Source organism: Pinus tabuliformis, chromosome 7, assembly GCF_031772625.1.
Source record: "Pinus tabuliformis cultivar Carrire ecotype Pingquan chromosome 7, CPIR1, whole genome shotgun sequence".
NCBI classification, from domain to species: domain Eukaryota; kingdom Viridiplantae; phylum Streptophyta; class Pinopsida; order Pinales; family Pinaceae; genus Pinus; species Pinus tabuliformis.
In genome coordinates, this window is record NC_142293.1 from 286985160 (window position 1) to 287005828 (window position 20669).

The following is a 20669-nucleotide window of genomic DNA, read 5'->3' on the forward strand; positions in this document are numbered from 1 at the left end:
CAATACCTCATCTGTGAAGGGCTTGATGTTGTAGGGAAGGTGGCACTGCTGGCAAACTTTGAGATCTCGTCCTTCATGAAGCCACCCGATACTGTACGGCTGCGGGTGTGGTGTAGTTGGTAGGCCCAACCGCTTCACGACCTCTGCTGAAATGAGGTTCTTTTGGCTGCCACTGTCGACAATGAATTGCAGCGGCAAACCCTTCACCCACATCTGTGAGTGGAAAAGATGCTCCCCCTCCTCTGGATCTTCGGGCTCATTCTTCTGGATCTTGGCAGTGGCCACAGTGACGCTGGGCTTCGCATCAATGATTTGCTTCCCTTTGCCATTCCCCTTGTCGGGTTCTGACTTAGGGTTGGAACATGCATCTGATTTTGAAGCATTCAACTCGGCCACTAGCGACTGCTTGGTCCGACACTCACTTGTGTTGTGAGTGGGGCTTTTGTGGAACTCGCACCACTTTCCTGTGTCCTTCTTTGACTTCATGGTGTTGTTCTTTTCTTGCGGCTTCGACGGGTTGTCTTGGGCCACCCCACCTTGGCTTTGTCCTTTGGTCTTTGGATTCGCAGATCCAAAGTCTCTCTTCTTCTATTTGAACTTTTTCTCGATTTTTACAGTGTATCGGTACACTATGCCGAGCGAGGAGATGTTTAGGAACTCCATCTCTTCCTGGATGTATCTGTGTAGGTAGCCGCGGTATTTGAGTACCAAATGCAGCTCAAAGTCCTTGATACCCAGCGGTGTGCGAAGGGTATGAAAAATGTTGGTGAACTTCGGCACATCTTGGTCCCTTCCCTGCTGCAGCGTGGTCCATTTGATGTATTTGTCCTCATAGCTTTTGACAGGGTAGTACTGCTCCTTGACGGCATCCCGAAATGAATCCCAAGTGGGTGCGGCTGAAAATAGTGAGTCTGTACTTCCATCCTTCTGCTCGCAGTAGGTTTCCCACCAGTCCTTAACGTGGGGGGCTGCTTTGAGAAGAGTGAAAACAATCATTTCCCGACTCGAAAATTTATGAACAGAAAAATAACCCTCTAGAAGATATAACCATTTATCTACGACCTCTGCATCTATCAACCCTCTAAGATGGAGATTTCAAAATTAACTTGTACCTTAAACGGTGTGGCATTTCCAGAGTAGCTGCTGGAAGCCGATGCGTCGCCTCTGGGTAGCCGCTGAAGGATCTGGGAAAAGTTGTCCATCGTCGCATTCCTTTGTTGCTAGAGGGCTTCTTCGAGCAAGATTTTGATAGGATCTCTTGCCCCCTCATCTTTCTTCTCATCCGCCATGGAAGGCCCTGGTCTTGCAAAAGTTCGACCAGTGCCCTAACTCCTTATATCCCGACCTCATTGGGGACATGCAAAGAAAAACAGAGAAAAAACAGACCGCTCTGATACCACTGATCCGGATCTTCGGAGGGAGACCCCCAAGATCTGAAAATTTGAAATTACCAGAAGAAAACGAGTAGAATGCCTAATAAACAAAACCACAAAGATTTTTTTATTAAAACAAATAATAATTGTAAGGACTACATTATGGTGGACAATCTGTCCTTTTACAAAATGTGACTTGTTACTTATAGTATTTCTCAGTTACAATACAACGGGTCAATTCCATAGGTGAATGAATACCATGGGTGGAAGTCACAATACCACGGGTCAATTCCATGGGTGAATGAATACCATGGGTGGATGTCACAATACCATGGGAAAATACCATGGGTGAATGAATACCATGGGTGGATGTCACTTACAATACCATGGGTGGATGCTACTTACAATACCATAGGTAAATTCCATGGGTGGATGAATAATATGGGTGGATGAATACCATGGGTTGATACCATTTTCCATTCGGATCAGAGAAGCTGCGATGGTGTTTAGCTTCTCTTGGCTTGCAGAAAATATGATGAATGGGCATGGGATTAGGAAAATTGTTGTCAAGGTGGAGTTTGTTGGTAATTTGACAACAAATGAATGTAAATGTAAATTTGGATAAATTGTTTTAGTTATTGACAAGTTAGTTTCATACCGAATCCGCAGTTATGTAACTATGGAGGCTGATATAAAACTGATGAATGCCCGAACTATTGTAATGGAGAATTATTTCATTGATTGAATAGAAAATCCAATCCTTTGCCCCGTGGATGTTTCCTTGACACTCAGTGAAAGTTTTAATATTTACCACGTAAATCCTCAGTTATTACTTATATGGTTGTTGTCGGTTTCATTTCTTTCTTGTTTTGTAACCTCCATTAACTACACAAGACATTCATACCTACCCATCCTGAACTTCGTTCTTTGTATGGAATTTCCATGTCGCACCAAATTTGCAAGTTCTCATGTGGATTATATAAAATTACAATATGATCGGATACAACAAAAACATAAAGAAATCTAGAAATTATATCTTTCTTTATTGGAATTCTCACATTTCAATAAGAATCCTATGATGTAAAATAATAAAATTGGATTTCATTTTGAATGAAGACAACAGATCAATAGCTGATCAATACCTGTCATTCCTGTTGACTAATTCTTGAAGGACACTTATCTTCAATTCTTGTAGATGTTGCTCCCTGGCATTTCACATTAAGCAAACCAAACATTTCAATTTTTATCCCAAATAATATTATAAATATATACCGAGCTATCCTATTTCTGAGATCCCAAAGCTATTGGAATCAAAGCTCCCCAAGCCACAACCATTGAAGAGTAGAAACGGAAAAACACGAGATTGAAAAACATATGTCTACTGCAATATACAGTAGACAAATCTGACGTTGTTCACTGCCAGCAACGACTATATTATATTCACCAACTAGTGGCAGAAGCAAATTTCTGTATATTCTAATCATATTTCCTGTAAGAAGCAAAGCTTAGACTAGTATTGCACATTGGCCATGCAGAGGAAGTTAAACTAATTGATTTTAACAGCCTGTGACAGTGACCTATGAATCCAAATTTCTGTATATTCTAATCATATGTCCTGTAAGAAGCAAAGCTTCGAGCTAGTATTGCACATTAGCCATGCAGAGGAAGTTAAACTAGTTGAACTTAACAGCCTGTGAGAAGTGAATCTACAGTAAGGTTTTGATCATTGTGTACTGCCATTCGAGTTTCATATATGCATGCAACTAATTAGGACAGTTAAATCATGACATAGCCACAAAGTATGTCCGATCTCTGCCATCATACTGTGAATAATGCCCTATCTCTGCCTCCATACTCTCATGCTGTTCTTGTAGACTGTTTTGCCACGTAGCCTCTAAAGTACATAGTGTTCATAGAGTCAAATACCTTCAATGCAATAATACCAAACCTAGTGAAGCAAATCCCCATGTTGCTAGGTCACATTTATTACAGTGAATATTAATAAATTACATGACCTCAGGGAAAGTGATAATTAATGTCAAACTCTCAAACAAAATTAATTACTGAATGCGTTTGACAGCCGATTGATCAACCATCTATTTTAGTTTTTACCTAAAACTAACCATGAACAATTCAGCAACAGTAACTCACTAACTGGTAGAGCAAGCCATGAGTAGACCAAACCCAGTTCATCAATTTTCACGCATAAAACTGACTTGATAGTATTTTATATGGCTGCCGGCAAGTCTTATACTAATAGGTGCTATAACAGTAAGTCTATCTGTTTTGCCTACATTAGAAGTTGCGACTATTGGAAGCGATTTTCTAAATACTAACTCCAATAAAACGCTTCCTCAGGACCACTTCAGACAGACAATATAAACTGAAGAAAAGTCTAACACTTTGTATAATATTTTTGAAATCCTTATCAATCTATTAACAACCTTTGAAACAATGTCATGACTAAGAAAATATCAGATCAATTTGTAACTCACCACTCCTATGATTTGTAACGTCCTCTCCTAATATTAAACACCTGATGCACTCTTATTGAAATTCCACGTGTACCACTTGATCAACTCAGCCACCATACCTGTTTCAGATAGTGCATTATTACCAAAGTCATCCCTGTACTTCATCAACTGCAATTTACTCCCTTTTACTAAATCTTGCGAGGTGCATTTCAGCAATATCGTTACAGAAGCTTTTATTTACAACTTAATGTCACAACACAAGTATCAAACTTTTTTCAAGATCTCATCCAATATTCTATTGGCGTTTTGGGGTGTGCCTTCCTTGCATAGTGCGTCCATGATGGTGGCATATGTAATCATATCAGGCCCATGACCTCTGTCTTTCATCTGTTCGAATAATTTTATTGCCTCCTTCAGGTTACCCACTCTGCAGAGTCCATTCATCAATGTGGTGTATGTGATAATATCAGGGCTCTGACCCTGGCCTTGCATCTCATAGAAGATCTGGTGAGCTTCGTCTATCCTATTATGCTTGCAAAGCCCGTGTATTAATGTATTATAACTAACTAGATCAGGCCTGCAACCTTTCTCTGGCATCTCTCGAAGAAGCTCCCCTGCCTTCTCCGGATTATCCGCTCTGCAAAATCCATTTATAAGTGTATTGTATGTTATTTGATCAGGTGGAATGCCTATTTTCACCATAACATCTAATAACCCGAGAGCTTCCTGAAGCTTGCCTTCTTTGCCAAGACCATCAATAACAGTGCTGTATGTGATAACATTTGGATTGCACCCTTTGTTTAGCATCTCATGAAGCACTCTGGTGGCCTCCTGCCATTGCCTTTCCTTACATAAACCATTAATAAGCGCATTGTACGTGACCACATTAGGGGATATGTTTTTGTCAGGCATTTCAGAGAAGAACTTCATAGCCTCGTCCAACTTGCCTTCCTTACATAAACCATCAATAAGCACATTGCATGCGACAGCATCATGGGATATGTTTTTCTCAGACATTTCAGAGTAGAGCTTCCTCGCCTCAGCCAACTTGCCTTCCTTACATAAACCATCAATAAGCACACTGTACGTGACCACATTAGGGGATATGTTTTTGTCAGGCATTTCAGAGAAGAACTTCATCGCCTCGTCCAACTTGCCTTCCTTACATAAACCATCAATAAGCGCACTGCATGTGACCACATCAGGGGATATGTTTTTGTCAAGCATTTCAGAGAAGAACTTCATCGCCTCGTCCAACTTGCCTTCCTTACATAAACCATCAATAAGCGCACTGAATGTGACCACATCAGGGAATATGTTTTTCTCAGACATTTCAGAGTAGAGCTTCCTCGCCTCAGCCAACTTGCCTTCCTTACATAAACCATCAATAAGTATATTGTATGTAATAACATCGGGATTACAGCCCTCTTTTATCATCAGATACAATATTTTCTTTACTTCCTGGAGCTTACCTTCTTTGCATAGCCGATCCATGAGCGCGCTAAATGTGATTATGTCAGGCTCATGGCCCTTTTGCAGCATAACAGCTAACAACCCGAACGCCTCGTAGGATTTCCCGGCCTTGCAGAACCCATTTATTAGGGTATTATAAGTAACAAGACTAGGAGCTGGTTGTTTGCTCCTCATTTGGTTGAAGAACTTCATCGCCTCGTCCAACTTGCCTTCCTTACATAAACCATCAATAAGCGCACTGCATGTGACCACATTAGGGGATATGTTTTTGTCAAGCATTTCAGAGAAGAACTTCATCGCCTCGTCCAACTTGCCTTCCTTACATAAACCATCAATAAGCGCACTGAATGTGACCACATCAGGGGATATGTTTTTGTCAGACATTTCAGAGTAGAGCTTCCTCGCCTCAGCCAACTTGCCTTCCTTACATAAACCATCAATAAGTATACTGTATGTAATAACATTGGGATTACAACCCTCTTTTATCATCAGATACAATAGTTTCTTTACTTCCTGGAGCTTACCTTCTTTGCATAGCCGATCCATGAGCGCGCTAAATGTGATTATGTTAGGTTTATGGCCCTTTTGCAGCATAACAGCTAACAACCCGAACGCCTCGTAGGATTTCCCGGCCTTGCAGAACCCATCTATTAGGGTATTATAAGTAACAAGACTAGGAGCTTGTTGTTTGCTCCTCATTTGGTTGAAAACCTTGATAGCGTCCTCGACTCTGAATTTCCAGCAAAACCCTTTGATGAGGGTATTGAAGGTTACGACATTTGGAACATACCCATGTGCTTCCATTCGTTCAAACACTTTGAACGCATAATCCATTCTACCTGTTTCACAGTGACAATTGATGATAATGTTCAAAGTTATGAGATCTGGGATAATGTCGGCTTCAATCATAAGCCTATAAACAGACAATGCAGATTCATGTTGATTCCGTCGAAGCAGGCTACTTAACAAGAGATTGCAGGTGCTTAGAGAGGGGATGGATGTAGATTTAGGTGAAAGCAGGTTCTTGAAGGTGTCCAGTGCCTCTTGAAGTCTGTTGGTGTGACAGAGTGTCTTAATGCAGAGTGTCTTAATGCAGAGTGTCTGCAGAGGTGCTCAAAGTGAGGAAGGAAAGTCGATGAATGGAGATGTTGTTGTTGCAGAGGGAGAGCATTGCGTTCCTCGTGCTAGTGGCCCCCATGTTGAGCAAGCAGAGAACCCAAAAACCTGAGAGAATAGAGACGTGTTTGTGTGACAGCAGCTACTTCTGTGAGTTGAGAGTGCAATGCCAGAGTAAATTGAGAAATGAAATAATTTTATCTCCGTGAAACCCTAATTTATGTGAGTCGAGAGCAAGGGACATCCCTGTGTGAAAGAAAATTGAAATTTTCTGTATTGAGGAATATGTTCCCATTTGAAAAAAAAATTATATTGGAAAAAAGAAATTGTAAATTAAAATTAAATCGATCGTGGAGAAATGGGAAAACACCCAGAAACAAATAGGCACCGTTTCGCTTCAAAATGTAAGGTGAAACCAATGTGACAGTTACGAGATAATCAAAATGGAGTGTTTTGGATTGCTTAGGTAATCTATATTGTTCAATGTAGTTATAGTTTTTGAGTCTAGTTTTATAAGTCAGTTGGTCAATTTAGAGGATGTATAGGGGTAAGTTTTATAACTCAGTAGTTTAGTTTAGAGATAATGTATAGTAATTCAGTTTAGAGATGATGTATCGGTGTAATGTAAAGTGAACCAAATGTGACATTTACGAGATAATCAAAATGAAGTGTCTTGGATTGTGTAGGTAATTTATATTTTTCAATGTAGTTATAGTTTTTGAGTCTGGTTTTATAAGTCAGTTGGTCAGTTTAGAGAATGTATAGGGGTAAGTTTTATAAGGCAGTAGTTTAGTTTAGAGATGATGTATAGTAATTTAGTTTAGAGATGATGTATAAGTGTAATGTAAGAAAGTTTTCAATATTTTTACATGTGAGTTTAATATATTAAAATTTGTATCAATATATTTAATTTATAATATTGAATTTATATTAATATGTTCAATTTATAATATGTAAAAATTGATTGATAAACATTTACATGTTACATGTAAAAGATATTGTAGTGTTTATAAAAAAATAAAAGTAATAAAATTCAATGTGTTACATTGTAATTTTGTTTTTATTAATAAAATTAAGGATAACCTTTTTAATAAAAAAATCATATCATAATATAATTATTACATTAAAATATATAAAATATTTAAGTAGCACCAATAAGTTAAGATCCATTTTACCTTATAAAATAGAATAGTGATTTTGTAACCATATTTAAATTTAATAAATAAGTATATCCATAGTCACCACCAATTTACCTTGGATTTTATAAACCATACTACCATGGATATAAACCATACTATAATATGGGCCAATACCAACAACATGCCCAAAACCACCTCTCATTTCACAATCAAAATATTTTTTTAATTTAATTTATTATATTTTTGGGCCAAGGGACAATTTCCATCTCTATATTGAAGGTATGTTGTAATGTCATCTTATATTATGTTATCTAGACATCTTGACGCAGTCAAATTACATGAATATATATATATATTATCCATTTTTAAGGTCACCAAATTTGTGTATGAGATCCCCTTGTTTGTGGGACAAGGGACCCACCTCCACACAACAATTTGGTTGTTAATGTCTACAAAGGCATACATACTCTACCTCCATCTAGTTTTGAACCTGTGACCTCTTAGGAGGAAACACATGCTCTTAACCATTAGGCCCACTCAAGCTGTAAATTAAAACATTTTGACTTAGTGAGATTACATAAAATAGAAATTAAACTAAAAAAATAAAATTAATAATTAAACCAACCTAGATCTATCTTAACTCTGAACCTATCAAGCTCTGAGACAGATCAAATCTCTCGAGGTGCACACCTTTCTTCACTCAGAAAAGATGTTTGCACCTCAAGAGCGCTTGATATATCTGGAGTTGGATCTAAGCTGGTTAAAAATCAAATATAAAAAATTAGATAAGTGAGTATATTGGGTTAAGATTGTTATTTCATGTAAAGTTGTTGTTTATATGTATTGCAAATTGTACATGATATGAAGCTTCAATTTTTTAAAAGAAATGGAAATACACTTACATACATGATCAATCTATATATATCTTTTAAAATAAATGAATAGAATTATTTTAAGAGTTAATTATAGTTGTGTTGATATATAACATTATAATGTTGGGACATCTTTTGGTACTAATTACATTCAGTCACTTACAATTAGTGTAATTATTTATTAATTTATTTTTATTTATTTATTTAGTTAATCATAACTTGAAATAAAATAAATAACTTAACTGCTTCCTAGTCAAAATTTGTTAGGGAGAAAAAAAGCTCCATTGGAAATCATTCGAAGTAAAAAAAAAATGTGCACTCTTACTCCATTTTTTTCGCTGTGCTGCGAGGCGCAGCCCGTGACCTAGACATCGCCGCCACAGAGACCTATTCACAGGTTTGCAACTCCAATGGAGGTCGGCGGGGGTGCCGACCCCTCACCTCCCCTGCCCGAACTCCTCGCATTCAAGAAGCTCATCGCCGGATCTCTCAAGAGACCACTGTCTGAGACTCAGCGAAAATTCGTCAAAAAGCTGGACTGCATCCCAATTGTGGAATTGCCAATTGTAGAAACATGTAGATCAGCAGTCAATCTTGTAGACAGAGGACTCATAGGACAGTTTACCAAGCTTTGGCCTTCTCCCAAATCCGTTGAAGCTTGGGTGCAGAGGAATTGGACGTCGCTCATATCAGAAGGAATCAAGAGCCACTTTGTAGGAAAAGGATTCTATGTATTCGTGTTTGAAAGCTTTGAGGATAAAAATCTCATCTTCAGAAATGGCCCATACTTCATGGGGCCTTAGGGTTTATACCTGAACAAATGGACCCCTGACTTCGACCCAGCCCAGTATGTGTCGTCTATCGTTCCAATTTGGGTCCGCCTACCTCATCTTCCTTTACATTGCTGGAATCAAAAATCACTGCAAGCTATCGGCAACTCGCTTGGAAGGTATATTGATCAAGCAGTGCGAAAGGATCAGTACACATGCGCATGGATCTGCATGGAGGTTGATCTGGAAGTAGGGTTGCCAGAGGAAATTAAACTTACTTCAGCATACTAGATGCACATCCAGGAGCTAGACTATGAGAAATTACCCTTCAAATGCCAGCACTGTCATGGCTACGACCATTTTGCAAGACACTGCAAAAAAAAGGAAGCAGAAGAGAGCGAGAAAGCATAACAATGGACCACAGTGCAAAAAGCAGGGACAACAAAACCAGAAGCAAAGGAAGAACAAAGGAAAACAACCTTGGGCCAACAGGGCAGGAACAAAAATATGGGAACTCTAACCCCATGTCGAAATCAGGATCTCAAAATGCAGAGCCTAGTAAGGCCGTCTGGAAGTAAATAAGGACTGCAGTGAACAACCCAAATCCCCTCCTAACGGGAAAGGAATAGAGGAGTAAGGGAAAAACGCAGGAACCCCCGAAGTAGTCCCCTCCCCCTCTTATGCCGACATAGCAAGAAAGAAAGTACATGAATCACCAAGCTCATTGGAGGATGAGATCTTAGAAAGGCCTGCCAAAAGAGCAGGAAGAAAGTCCCGCAGAGAAGCAAGGGAGGAAGAAGCTGAAAGGCAAAAGACTCAAGGAAGTCAACCCACTATAGAAATGTCAATTGGCAAAAGTACAAGGACAAGGCCACCAAAAGGAGGAGGCCCAACCACCCCTAACAGTAAGTAATGAAAATTGTCTCTTGGAACTGCAGAGGGCTGGGGAACCCGATGAAAATTGAAGCGGTCAAAGATCTACTGAAAGCGAAACCAGCAAACATATTAATGCTCCAAGAGACAAAGAAGGGGAGGCCCTTCTAGAGATCAGCAAAAAGAAATGGCAGAAGAACGCAGGAAAAGCAATAAGCGCAATAGGCTCTTCCGATGAAATAGCAACCCTGTGGAAGGGAGACCAATTCAGGCTCGTCAACTCCCACAACACACAAAACTGGAGCTTCACAAAGCTGAAGCACATAGCAAGTAAGTTAACCATTACATTATTCAATTTGTATGTACCGGTATTGTATTCTGAAAAGAAAGACTGTTGGAAAACATTAAATGAGTTTTTGGAACTGAATACCCCAAACAACATAATCATAGTTGGAGATCTAAATCTAGTGATGAATGAAAAAGAAAAGAGAGGGGGCAGGACCAGTAAGGATCAGATGATCTATGTAGTAGAAGACATGATACAACAATGGGACCTACTGGATTTTAAACCAAGAAAAGGGCTCTACACCTGGACCAATAACAGGACAGGGGAAGACCACATATCTGCCAGATTGGACAGGTTCTTGGTTCAAAGCACAATGTTGATGGAAAGGAGGCTAATCTCATCAGCCATTCTTCCCAAGCTTACCTCAGATCACAAACCCATCTGGCTAATGTTAGAGGAGGAAGAAAATTTGGGCCCAATCCCTTTTAGATTCAGCCCATTGTGGAATGGAAAGAGTCGCTTTGCAGAAACGATCTGACTAGCATGGTCCACCTCAGTCAATGGCTCCCCCAATTATGTATGGGAACAAAAATTAAAAATAACAAAAAAGTTCCTCAAGGAATGGAGTAAACTCCCATCAAATACTCCCAAAGATCAAAGAATGGAGTCAGTGCAACACCTAGAAAAGCTGCAAAGTGAAATGGATACAATAGATATAACTAAAACAGAGCTAGAAAAGGAGCAAGAAGCCCAATGCAAAACATTTTGCTTCTTCAGAAATGAAGAAGAATATTGGATATTAAAGTCCCAGAGCCTTTGGCTGGAAGCCGGAGATAGAAACACAACATATTTCCATCGACAATGTAGAGCCCATCTCTCCAGGAATCACATCACAGAGATCGCCACCTCCGATGGGAGGTCATGCAAAGGAATAGATCAAATAAAATCTATTGTTGCATTACATTTCCACCATCTTTACAGTAAAGAGAATGATGATTGTGAAGAAGACAACAAAGAATTCCTAAAGAACATTCCGGCGCTAGTCACTAAAGAGGACAATGCAGCATTGTTGAAGCAAACCAATGAAGAAGAAATCAACAAAATTATCTAGTATATGAATCTAGATAAAGCCCCTAAGCCAGATGAGTTCACCATTCACTTCTAGAGGATATGTTGGGACATAATCAAAACAGATCTTATTCGAATGATAAAAGGATTCCTTCAGAAAGCAAAACTGGGTGGTAGCACCAACTCAACATTCCTTGCTTTAATACCAAAAGGATCAAACCCTGCTTCCTTTGACAGTTTTAGGCCAATCTCTTTATGCAATGCTTCATACAAAATAATTACAAAACTCCTTGCAAACAAAATAAAGCCACTGCTAAACAAACTCATATCAGATTCGCAAGGAGGCTTCATCAAAGGGAGACACATTCTGGATAACATAATTCAAGTTCAGGAAGCCATGCACTCCAGCAACCTTAGAAATGAGAAAGGCATGCTAATAAAGTTAGACATGGCCAATGCATTCGATAGAGTAAAGTTGTCCTTCCTCTATCAAGTTCTACTTTCCTTCGGATTCGACCAAGAATTTGTCAAACTGATCCAATCTTGTACCATAAGTCCTTGGATTGTGCCTTTGGTAAATGGGAGGCCAGCTGATTTCTTCCAAGCCACGAGGGGGCTGAAGCAAGGATGCCCTCTTTCTCCATTTCTTTACATTTTAATGGCAGAGACGTTGAGCAGAAAGTTGGAGCAGGACATGATAGTAGGAGCTGCCCCAGGTTTGAAAATAACTAAGGATCTCAAAGCAATAAATCACACCCTGTTCGCGGATGATTCCCTCATGCTAGGCAGAGCTTCAAACAGAATAGCCTTTGCATTCAAAAATACTCTCCAAGCCTACTGCAAAGCAACTGGAGCACTAATCAGTGAAAGAAAAAGTGCAGTCTATAGTTGGAATGCAAAAGAGGAAGAAATTCAAAACATAGCTCACAATTTGGGGTTCAACGGATACTCAAAATGGGACAAAATCAATTATCTTGGACTGCCATTAACACTGGGCACAAACAGAGTCAATCTGTGGGAAGGAGTAATAACAAAAATCAAAGGCAAAATCACTACATGGGGAGGTCAATGGCTAACTCATGGTGGCAAATTAACTCTGATAAAATCCGTTCTTTCATCTCTGCCAATATATCAAGAGTCCTACCTCATTGTACCGAAGTCGATTTCAGGGCAAATTAATAAAATCATGAGAGATTTTTTGTGATATGGAGGCAGAGGAAATCAGAACAAATTCCATTTGGTTAAATGGGAGACAACAAAGAGAACCATGAGAGAAGGCGGCCTTCAAATTCGCGATCTGGACCTCGCCAATACAGCTCTAAGATGCAAGATACTATGGAAGCTCCACAGCGACCCCAATCACCCTGTCAGCAAAACATTGAGGCATAAATATATACCAAATGCAAAACTCAGAAACCTGCAAAACACAAACAGCAAAAGGAGCACGCTGCTATGGCAACTGTGTACCAAAGGATTGCGATTCTTCTCCCAAAATCTGTACCGTATCCTTGGGAATGGTAAGCATGTCAAGTTGAGAATAGATCGCATAATGGGGTAGTCACCCTTAGCATCAAATGATAGCCTACAAGAAATCTGCAAGCTTCTTGAAAGAAGAGGAGATAAGACAATATATGATATCTCAAAATGGGACAAATCCGGGTTCTGGATTGATTGGAACTTTAGTAACATACCAGATCATTTATCACAGCAAATAAAAATGCTAAAAGAAGAACTTCGTGAAGCAACTCTGGTGCACAAGATAGAAAAAGATAAATGGGGTTGGGGACCTACAGGAGTATACTCCTCAGCCAAAGGTTACGAGTTGTTGCAATCACATAGAGATAGATATCTCCCTGCGAGATTTTGGATGGAGCTAGCTGCCCAAGGTTAACTTCTTCTTCTGGATATTAATGCACAAAAAGATTTTGACTAGTGAAAACTTATTGAAAAGAAAAATAACAGGTCTGCATAGATGCTCACTATGCAAAGAGGCCATGGAAACCATGGATCACCTGTTTGTAGACTGCTCATTTGCAAACAAAGTTTGGACGCTCATACTCCAAGGACTCAAGGCAGCAATCCCCACTAAAATTTCAGTAGTGGACTTATTTTTATCATGGAAAGATCGCAATCCTCTGTCCTCCCTCAACTCCTCATGGGCTAGAATCTGGATCACCATTCCCAAATTTGTGTGTTGGAAGCTATGGTTAGCTAGAAATGAGCAGATATTCAATAATGTAGCCTAGACACCCAACACGGTAGCAGCAAAAGAAAAAGGCCTGCTCCTAGAAAGTTTGAACTCCCAAAACTCAAAGATGACTCTTCGGTGCAGCAGGAGGAAAAGAGCTGGCTTGGAACCCTTGCATTAACCCAACGGATCCACAGTATTGGAAAACCCCAACTCAATCCTGAGTGGAGGCTAAGAGATAAGGACGAAATATTTCAAAGTTGGTGGAGGCAGCAAGGAATAACTACAGTCTTCTTTGATGGTGCCTCAAAAGGGAACCCTGGGATAGCGGGAGCTAGAGGACTCATATACTCTTTTGACGGAAGCACCAAAGAAACCTTTTGTTGGGGACTAGGACAACGATCCAACAACCAAGCAGAAATCTTGAGCTTGACAAAAGCATGTCAAATAGTTAAAGAAAGAGAACACCGGGCGCTGCAAGCATTCGACGATTCATAAATCTTGATAAAAAAGATACATTCGAAAGGTCAATTTAATGATGCTGGCTTAAATAAGAATCTGCAAAGATTGAGATATATCCTACAAAACTTCACTTCCTTTAAATGATACCATATTCTCAGAGAATCAAATAAAGAAGCAGACTATTATGCCAATAAAGGATGTCTTTTAAGCCAAGGAGACCTCAACATAAACGAGGGAGAACCAGAAAAAATTTGCATCCCATGAAAAAGACATCAGCTTGTAACAAGAAAATGTAAAAGTCCTGCACTGAAGATTGTAAGGCTTCGGCCATTTGGAGCTCTTTATTAATAAAAATCCATACCCGTTTTAGTTTAAAAAATAAAAATTGTTAGGGAGAGTCAATATATATTTATTCTTAATCATATAGGGTATTATTTTATTTTGATAAATATATTGTAATCCATATTACATTATAATGATGAACCACTTACATTAAGATGATGAACCACAACATTCACTGGTTCGAGCAAAAATTTCTCCTCATCTTTATTGAATATTTTATATTGTGGGTCAAAGCTAGCCATTATCAGCTTTTTCCATCGCTATCACTATTTATTATGTGGCAAAAAATTATCCTCATCCTTATTGAATATTTTATATTGTGGATCAAAGCTAGCCATTATCAGCTCTTCCATCGCTATCGCTATTTATTCCATTGCTCACTATTTATTCCATTGCCTAGATTTGACTCTCCATATTTCCATCGCTATCACTATTTATTCTGCGGCAAAAATTTTATCCTCATCCTTATTGAATATTTTATATTGTGGATCAAAGCTAGCCATTATCAGCTCTTTCCATCGCTATCACTATTTATTCTGTTGCCTAGATCTGACTCTGCATCTAGTCGTGATGATGATTTCTACTTATGCTTATTGAATATTTTATATTGTGGGTCAAAGCTAGCCATTATCAGCTCTTTCCATCGCTATCACTATTTATTCCATTGCCTAAATCTGACTCTGCATCTTGTCCTGATGATGAGTCACACCGCTCTTTCCATCACTATCACTATTTATTCTGTTGCCTAAATCTGACTCTGCATCTTGTCCTGATAATGAGTCACACCGGTTCCTTCGAAAGGCCTTGACAAAATACTCTGGATGTGAGGGCCTTGACAAAATACTCTGAATGTGATTAGTACCGAAAAATGTCCCAACATTATAATTATGGATCACAGAAACCTAAATTCGGAAAATATAACATTATGATAATGAAAAAAAAAATATTAAAAAAACCCACTATTTTTTATTAATAGACTTTTTATATATATAATCACAATTTTTTATCAAGCTTTGATTTTATCCATGATTTTCATTGCTTGAAATCAACAAACAAGTTCCATATAGAATAACACACATCAATCCATACTAGAATTTAGTTTGTACTATCACGATCACATTACTAAATGTGGTTGATATTAATTTCACAAATAATTTCATATTAATATTCACATTAGTATTAAAATCAATATTTAACAATATTAAATTTAAATTTAATGTTTATTAATAAACTTAAAATAATAATAAACCAATATTATTAAAAGCTTAAAGTAATAAGACCTAAAATGTACACCAACCGAAATCTTCATGCATGAGGTACCCTGAGCTCTGAGCACAGACCATGGCGATTTAGGGTTTTCCCAATCTCTGCGACGACATTCTGCACTGAGCACGGTGCCCCTGTTCCACCGTCCCTACAGCTCCTGACAACCATACAAGCCAGCTAATCGTTCAGCCCCAATGGCAACCCCGATGGGGGAGGACTCGAAGCCTCCCCCCATGGTGAACCCTGCGCTTCTGAACAAGAACAGATCTGACAATGCCTCTGCTTTGCACACAGATCAACATACTCATGATATGCCTAACGAACCACAGGGTATAGACAATATACCTCTGAACATGTAGCAAAACGCAGTAGGCGATGACGAGATGCCCAAAGTAACCTCTACAACCTGCAAACCTGTAGCTACAGAACAACCAAAAATAGAGTTGCCCAGTCAAAGAATCAACAGCCAAATCCAATACATGAAAGATCATGCCCTTATTGGGAAATTTATTGGGTTTTGGCCAACAGAGAAAGCCTTACAGGGCTGGATAGCAGCCAAATGGAAACCAAAAGGACATATCAATCTAAAGTTAGGACCAACGGGGTTCTTTATAGTGATATTCAACTGCATAGAAGATCGCAACAGGGTCTTAGACAACAACCCTTATTTCTTTAACGTTGTTGGGCTCTATCTACGTGATTGGATCGAACAATTCAATCTAGATAAAGAAGATCTAAGCTCAGCACCAATTTGGATCCAACTATATTTCTTGCCGCTAGAATATTGGGATGAGGAGTCCTTAAAAGACATTGAAAATGGCTTGGGAGAGTTTATAAAAGTTGCAGAAGAAACAAAACACAGAAGGAACACCTCCTATGCCCGCATCTGTGTCTACATGCACTTGAACAAAGCTCTTCCAAACTCGGTAAGTCTATTTCATGATGACTTTGAATGGATGCAGACTATAGATTATGAGCATGTTCCATTTAGATGTAGAAAATGTCATGCTCATGGACACCTATTCCGGGACTGCCCGCTTAATGCTAAATCCTCCTCCAACACCGCCTTTGGGCAACCTGATCAAGATGGATATACTAAAGTGAACACTCGAAAACGGAATCACAAAAAGCCTGCTTCTCAACCCAAAAACCCCCCTGCCAGCAATCCAACTCCCTCCACCAACAATAGCTTTGATATTTTAGCTCAACGTGACTCAGTGGCCTCTGAGCCCCCCATGCACTCTCATGCGATCCCCGATCAGCCCTCTGCTCACCCCCGTGTGGATTCGTCTCATGACAATGTCCCCGAGCAAACCCAAGTCCTCCCCTCCACCGTTTCCAATAAAGATCTGGCCTGGAAACCTAATGGAATGGACATCGATACCCTTCTGATTGATCCCAAGCATGCAGCGAACAACATGGCTGAGAGCAGTGAACTGAAGCAGATGGATGAAGAGCTTGAAAGTATTGACCTAGGAGACCTGGACATTTTTGGCCTTGAGCAAGCATGCAAGCAAAAAAAATTTGATAAAATCCAGGCAAGACAGCTAGAAAGTCTAGAGGTCATCCTATCTAGGGCACATCAACAACGATATCTAGGAATTCAATTCTGAAGTCAGTGGGTTTACTCAAACTTCAAGTGGGAACACTTGTTGAATGCAGAATTTGATTATTCATCCAATGAGTACTTTCGAGGACCCTGCTACACGAAAAATGAGAAATACATGAAAAACGAGATTGCAATCATGGTTTTTCATGTATTTCTCATTTTTCGTGTAGTATGGTCCATCAAAAGTGTGCAACATGGGTACTTGGATGAGGAATTAAATTTTGCATCCAACGAGTACTCCCGCTCAAAATTTGAGTAAAACCTTAAGGAAATAAGTTGAAAAAATTATTATTTTATTATTTTTTAATCTTTTAATTTTTTACCTATTGGTTCTTATAAAGTTTATTTTGGTTGCACTTTTTTCTTAGGAGGCCCATTTTAAACCTCAAAAGTTCTCTAATGCATGTTTGAGCGTAGTCACCCTTTACAAAATAAAATTATGATATTAAGATGATATTCCCTATGTAAATTGTGGATACCTAATGTGGTGGTTCGTGTCGACATCAATTATATTGTGAAGTATTCTATCAGCTTATATGACTTGCTCTCCTTGATCCAGGTGGCTCAAGAGACACTTAGATGTCAAACAAGACTCATAATAGGTCTAAATTCAAAGTGGTCAAATTGCTCTCAAACTAGGACTAGATCAAAGTGGTCGTCGCCCTGATTCCAACGGTGTGAAAACGACTCTAATTTGAGTTCTTATGGAGGAGTTAGAGCTAGTCAAAGTTCAGGTCAAAGTAGACAAGTGGCAGGTTTAAGGAGGCATCGATTTGGGTAGAACCTGTAGAAATTCTGTCTACAAATCCAGCTCTGTAGATCTGCTGCAAGTTAACTCGATAATGCAATATAACCAAAGCAAAATACTTTAACTTACTTCTACAATCAATTTGCGGAAGCTTAAAAAACTTTGAGCAATATCAAGTTGAACACATATAACCAGAAGAAGAATCAATGCAAATGAAACACGGAAGAATACTCAAGGGAAAGCCTTCGCTAAAAACCCCACTATCTTTATTATCATACAAGGTGGAAATATCTCAGAATTACACAAAGCCTTAGCTCTCACAACTAGCCAGCTCTCAGTACAATCCTCCTAGATGCTCACAGGCAAACAAGGCTTCTCACAAACCTTATCCTCTGCCCTCCAAGCCTCCTATTGTAGAAATTCTCACTATAAATTAAACTGATTATGCAATGTACTAAAGAAAAATACTTAATCTACTTCTACAATCAAACTTGCGGAAGCTTAATTGATTTTGAGCAAGATCAAACAGAACACACATAACAGAGAAGAAGATTAAATCACACATGAAACACAGAAGAATACTCTGGGGAAAGCCTCAACTAAAAACCCCGCTATCTGTATTATCATACAAGTGGAAATATCTTAAGATTACACAAAGCTTTAGCTCTCAGGCTATCCAGCTCTTAATACAATCCCTCACTGCTGCTCATAGACAAAATAGACAACGCATTTGCCTTGCCTCTGTCCTCCAAGCCTCCTATTTCCTTGTGCAGTTTTCCCTGGGTCCTCCAGCTGTAATCTATGTGATTCTCACCTCACACACTGCTCATACCTTTGTAGTAACTGCACAATCCTCAAGGAATGAATTCCTTTTGCATGCAAGAGATTTCCTCATGGGAATATTCATGCAACTGATAGTACACTGTCCCTGCCTTTAATCTCAATTGGGTCTTTGTCTGAACTGACATGCATGAGTTATTTATGAGAGAATATTCAGTTATCTGGAGAACACTAGTTGCATGCATGCGTGCATTAAATGACTGAATTCACAATTAGTTCCTCCAATTGTTTGGAACTAATTTAACTAGACTTAACTCAGTTAACTAAGCTAACTAATTACAACTCAAATACAACTCATCCTTATCTCCTTAATTAAGGGATAACCGTTGCATGTCTTCACAAAGACTTCATGTTTGAATTTCTCCAACTAATTAACTCAAGATGAATTAATTAATTATTTTTCAAACAATTGGTGAGACTAAATTTGAATTTTAATTCTCAATTTTGATTCAAGGACAAATCAAAATTGGAATATATCCTGAAATGCTATCTATAGCAATGCTATTTTTAGTGTTTCTTGTTTCTATTTTCAACACTCTCTCAACAAGAAAGGGATTATCTGCCACCCCAATCCTATCTCTGTGGAACTCGAAATTACACTTTGACAATGCCTTAGTCAAAATGTCAGCATCTTGCTCCTCGGTCGAAATGATACCGAATGTCGATATGCTTGGACCTGTCATGAAATATTCGATTCTCAGAGAGTTTAATGCAACTCTGATTATCACAATAGATCATAGTTGGATCCATCCTCTGATCAAACAAACCAACTAGAATTTTCCGCATCCAAGTGGCATCACATGCTGCCTGACTTGCAGCCATGTATTCAACGTTTGATGAGCTGAGTGCAACTGACCTCTATTTCTTGTTGTACCAAGAAACTGCAGCTGAACCAAGGTTGAAAATTCTTCCTGATGTGCTCTTCCGATCTGATGGACTCCCTCCCCAATCTGCATCTGTGAAGCCCTGAAGCTTCACTCCCTCTGTCCGTCTGTACCATAATCCATACTGACATGTGCCTCTGAGGTATCTCAAAACATGCTTCGCTGCCTTCCAAAATAACTTGGTAGGCTGAACCATATCTTGACTCAGCTGGTTCACCGCGTAGCACAAATCTGGTCGTGTGTTCACTAAGTACATCGGTGAACCCACAAGCTGCCGATTCACAGTAGCTTCGATTACTTCTCTTGAAGTAGCATCCTCCTTCCTCTAGTTTCCTGCTATAGGAGTTTGCATGGTCTTGCACTTCTCAATGTGGAATCTCTTGAGTATCTCATTGGCATACTTGCCTTGAGACACAAACACTTCCCCATCCTTCTGCCACACTTCCATTACTAGAAAGTAGTGCATGAGACCCATGTCTTTTATCTTGAACTCTCTTGCAAGGTCCTCCTTGTAAGATATGATCAACTAATCATCACCTGTCAATATCAAATCATCAACATAAAGAACAATGATCAACTGCTTACCTTCCACCATGATGTGGTACAAGTTCGCATCCACTTCACTCTTTGTGAAGCCCAACCTGGTGAAGTAGTTGTCGACCCTGGTGTACCAAGCACGAGGTGCTTACTTCAGCCCGTACAAAGCTCTCTTGAGTCAGCACACATGCGACTCACGATCAAAGGTCTCAAAACCTTCTGCCTACTCTATGTACACCTCCTCCTCAATATTGCCATTGAGGAATGCAATCTTCACATCCATATGATGGATCTTCCAACCCATTTGTGTTGATAGTGCCAACATCAATATGATAGATGAGTACCTTGC

General features: G+C 39.2%; 1 protein-coding gene across 1 annotated transcript; it reads right to left on the bottom strand.

Annotated features, from left to right (window-relative positions):
- Nucleotides 1–3670: 3670 nt before the first annotated feature.
- Nucleotides 3671–6426, bottom strand: LOC149246995 (uncharacterized). Its single transcript, XM_089455811.1, has one exon. The coding sequence runs from the start codon at nt 6227–6229 to the stop codon at nt 4112–4114; it is 2118 nt and encodes a 705-aa protein (XP_089311937.1). The 5' UTR covers nt 6230–6426; the 3' UTR covers nt 3671–4111.
- Nucleotides 6427–20669: the final 14243 nt, after the last annotated feature.